This window comes from Macaca thibetana, chromosome 19 (genome assembly GCF_024542745.1).
Source record: "Macaca thibetana thibetana isolate TM-01 chromosome 19, ASM2454274v1, whole genome shotgun sequence".
Classification (NCBI taxonomy): Eukaryota; Metazoa; Chordata; class Mammalia; order Primates; family Cercopithecidae; genus Macaca; species Macaca thibetana.
In genome coordinates this window covers 46,978,957-46,982,993 of record NC_065596.1, presented here as the reverse complement: position 1 = coordinate 46,982,993, position 4,037 = coordinate 46,978,957, and the positions used below count along the sequence as shown (strand labels likewise).

Genomic DNA, 4,037 nt, shown 5'->3' with positions numbered 1-4,037 from the left:
TGCAGCCAAGTTAGACACAATTAGAGAAAGGAAGGGTTCCTGTCATCAGCCAACACACAACTCACCCACAGCACAATGGGGTGTCCCTGTGACAGGGACCTGGTGCAGCTCCAGCCTCCTGCACTGAAGGGGAGAGCCAGATGGGGAGGAAAGAAGGCAAAGGGCGTGAATGTGCACCCGACCCAGACCCATGGGGACAGCAGGAGGCTGAGGCCCAGGACTGTGCTTGCCCAACCTACAGGGTATGTGTGTGACTGTGTGTGTCTCTTTTGTGTGTGTGTGTGTGTTTCTGCACATAGTGTGTGTTGAGGTTTGGTGACAGAATCACTGCTGAAAAGTCTCCACAATTCCCAGGGACCTGACACACAGACAAAAGGAAAAAGAGAAGGAGGGACAAGGAGGCAGGACTGAGAGGGGAAGGGACAGAGAAGTGTCCTGGGCACAGACCCCGCCCATGAGCCTGAGAAGTGCTCCTGCCCCGGGAAGAGGCTCAGCACAGAAGGAGGAAGGACAGCACAGCTGACAGCCGTGCTCAGAAAGTTTCTGGATCCCAGGCTCATCTCCAGAGAGAACACGCAGGCAGCACAGGCCATGGGGCCCCTCTCAGCGCCTGCCTGCACACTGCACATCACCTGGAAGGAGCTCCTGCTCACAGGTGAGGAGAGAACTTCCTGGGAGAGGACAGGAGGAGGAAGCAGAATGATTGGATGAGGTTTCCTGGAGAGGATGGGGTTCTAAGAAATAAAAGAAACCAGCACTTTGGGAGGCTGAGGTGGGCGGATCATGACGTCAGTTCAAGACCAGTCTGGTCAACACAGTGAAGCCCTGTCTCTATGAAAAATACAAAAAATTAACCAGCTGTGGTGGTGTACTCCTGTAATCCTAGCTACTTGGAAGGCTTAGGTAACAGACTGGCATGAACCTGGGAGGCAGAGGTTGCAGTGAGCCAAGATCTTGACACTTCATGCCAGCCTGGGTGACAGTATAAGACTCCACCTCAAAAAAAAAAAAAAAAAAAAAAAGAAGAAAGAAAAAAAAAAAAACAGAAAAGAAGGCTCTGTTGGAGCCTGGATAGGGGAAAATACACCAGAGAGGGACATGGGTCAAAACAGGAAAATCACATTGAACCAGAATTGGTAAGAGGTAGGAAAATCTCAAGTGTTCTGTTTTCCTGGTTAATCATCACTGGACACCACATTTTGAAAAATGACAATAATAACTATTATCAGATGACACTTCAAATGAAAATATAAGTGTGGCATGAAACACTGTCCTCAGCAAAAAACCTCAACAATTGGGGAAAGAATAAAAGAAACAACCCAGGCATGGAGGGCCCTGGGAACTCTCACATCTACAGAAGTCTGCAGCCTGTCTCAGACACTGGGGTACAACCAAGATCACAAAAGTCCCTGTCCTCATGGAGCTCACGCTGTCATGGGAAGGAAGACAGACATGCAAAGAGATCTAGAATGTGAGGTCAAGTGTTGACAAGAGCTCCGGAGGGAGCAGAGCAGGGAAAGGTCAGAAAGGGAAGACCCAGGGTCTCTAAAGGACATATCAGGAAAGAAGTCTAAGGACGCCCTGATGTGAGCAGAACCTGAGGGTGGTGTGCAGGGAGCCATGAAGATCCCTGGGGAAGAGGATTCCAAACAGAAAAATGCCAAGGTCAGAAGGGTTGAAGGAACGGAGGTCATGCTGCTGACCTTCACCCAGTAGGACAGTAGGACACACACACACACACACACACAAACACATACACAAAAGGGGTGTGTGTGTGTGTCCTACTGTCCTACTGGGGTGTGTGTGTGTGTTTGTATGTGTGTGTGTGTATCTTCAAGGCTGATGATTGAAGAGATCTTCTCAGGACCCAGGGCCCAATGTTTTCACCCCCATACATAGGTCTCAATATTGACTGATGCTCTCTCCACCTCCTAGCATCACTTTTAATCTTCTGGAACGCGCCCACCACTGCTCAAGTCACAATTGAAGCCCAGCCAGCCAAAGTTTCTGAGGGGAAGGATGTTCTTCTACTTGTCCACAATTTGCCCCAGAATCTTACTGGCTACATCTGGTACAAAGGGCAAAAAACGGACCTCCACCTTTACGTTACATCATATGTAAAAGATACTGAAACAGTTATAGCTGGGCCTGCATACAGTGGACGAGAAACAGTATATTCCAATGCATCCCTGCTGATCCAGAATGTCACCCAGAAGGACACAGGATCCTACACCATACAAATCACAAAGCGAGGTGATAGGACTGAAGGAGAAACTGCACATTTCACCTTATATCGTGAGTGATTCCACATGATCCCTGGGTGTTGGGGGGCGGGGGTCACTTCTACTTTGCACACACAGGATTGTCAGGCCTGGACTGTGCCTTTGTCCCTCTCTGCATTATGTCCCATGTTGGGGTTTTGGTATTTAGTGCAGGACACACACAGAGGAGACAAACTTCAACAGATCAGAATTCCTTTCCTGTCTCCGGACCCTGTAGACACTTGTTGCACAAGAAGGACAGTCTGATGGGGGGTGCTCAGCACGAGGAGATCAGCCTCAGCCAAGCACCTCATGCCCTCTTCATAAACCTTACCCTGAGAAACACCCTGGAGAACTGAGTAGGGCTTTGCCTAGGGGGCAAAGATACTCTCAAAGAAGCTCAGCTCTAGAAGCTTCAACCCCAGACCCCTGTCCCTTAATCCTTACTCCAGAAAAAGCTGAGGAGCCTGTGCCAGGGCTGGGTTGTGGCAGGGCTTACTGGGACAAAGGATTTACCAGCTGTCTGAGGACTGTGTCTCCTGGAGCTGCTCACCAGCCAGGGCTCAGCCCTCAGAGCCTCATCTAGGCAAGGACAGAGCTTTCTTCACCTGACACTCAGAGTGGAGAGGACAGAAAGACAAGCTTTGTAGGCCATCAGCCAACTGCCTTGCAAGGCTTAGGACACTCCATAGAAACTCTAATGTCCCCAGAAGCAGAAACAGAAGAGAGAAAATGTACCTGGCAGCAGCTTGTCCACAGGGATCTGACCTAAAGGTGCTCTCTCATGGAAGTGAATAATAATAAATGCTGTTTGTGTGAACACCCCCACTGTGCCAAGCATTAGGTCACGTGACTGAATAATTCACAATTTATTCACAGATAGTATGAAAAGCCACAGTCCATTTGCCATTTAGCTTATTTGACTGAGAGAAAACTGAGGCACAGGAAGGCACAGTCACTGAACCAGAGTCACACAAACACAAAAGGCAGATCAGGGTCACATGAGGTCGTCTGCAGCCACAGGCCCATCCTCTCCTCCACCAGAAGTGACGAATCATTCGGTTCCAAGGACTCCATAGTCAATTATTGTCTCAAATCGTCTCTTCTTAGGCATCCAAACCTCAGAGGAGTGAGAGCAAATGGTCAGCTGATTAGTTTGTTCTCCAGAATTAAATCAGCTGCCTCAACTGTCAGAGTCAGTGCAAAAAATGTCCAGGCCTCCCCCTCAGATCTTCAGCCCTATCACTGAACCTGAAATCCTGTTTCCCAAAGTGTCCATGTCACTGGCATGACAGGATAAAGGAGAGAATCTTTTTTTCTTTCCCCACTCACACCCCGCACCAGCACAGGCCCAGTGAGAGACACACACTCAGGAGTTCTTGCATAACAAATGAAGGAATTGAATGAAGAAATGAATGGTCCATAACTGCTTTACAGAGTGGACCTCAGACGCAGGATCCTAGGAGGTCTAGTCACACCTCTTTCTTGTCCTTCAGAGGCTGACACCCATGTTTCATCCCCCCACTACCTCTTGCCCCTAAAGACACCCCATCTCATGTAACTCTGAAGCTCTTTGGGCACGGGAGGGTTTTCAGGGCTCCCTGGTCCTGGACTGTGGAAATGGGGGCACCTGGTCCCTGGGGCCTCTGAAGTCACTGTAGCCCCCATTGTTCACTGCCAGGCTGTCTCTGCCTCTCTCTGCTTCTCTGTGTTCCTCATCTTCCTCCCACTTCATTCTAACTGGCAAGCCCTGTCCTGCACAGCTTCTTCCTCCAC

General features: G+C 49.5%; 1 protein-coding gene across 1 annotated transcript in view; it reads left to right on the top strand.

Moving 5' to 3' along the window:
- Positions 1-377: 377 nt before the first annotated feature.
- LOC126941718 (pregnancy-specific beta-1-glycoprotein 2-like) overlaps positions 378-4,037 on the top strand; it is a 4,563-nt gene continuing 903 nt past the window's right edge. Inside the window, exons 1-2 of the mRNA XM_050768379.1 lie at positions 378-655; positions 1,936-2,295. Of these exons, the coding sequence (XP_050624336.1) occupies positions 592-655; positions 1,936-2,295 (424 nt within the window). The 5' untranslated portion in view covers positions 378-591. The remainder of the gene's footprint in view (positions 656-1,935; positions 2,296-4,037) is intronic.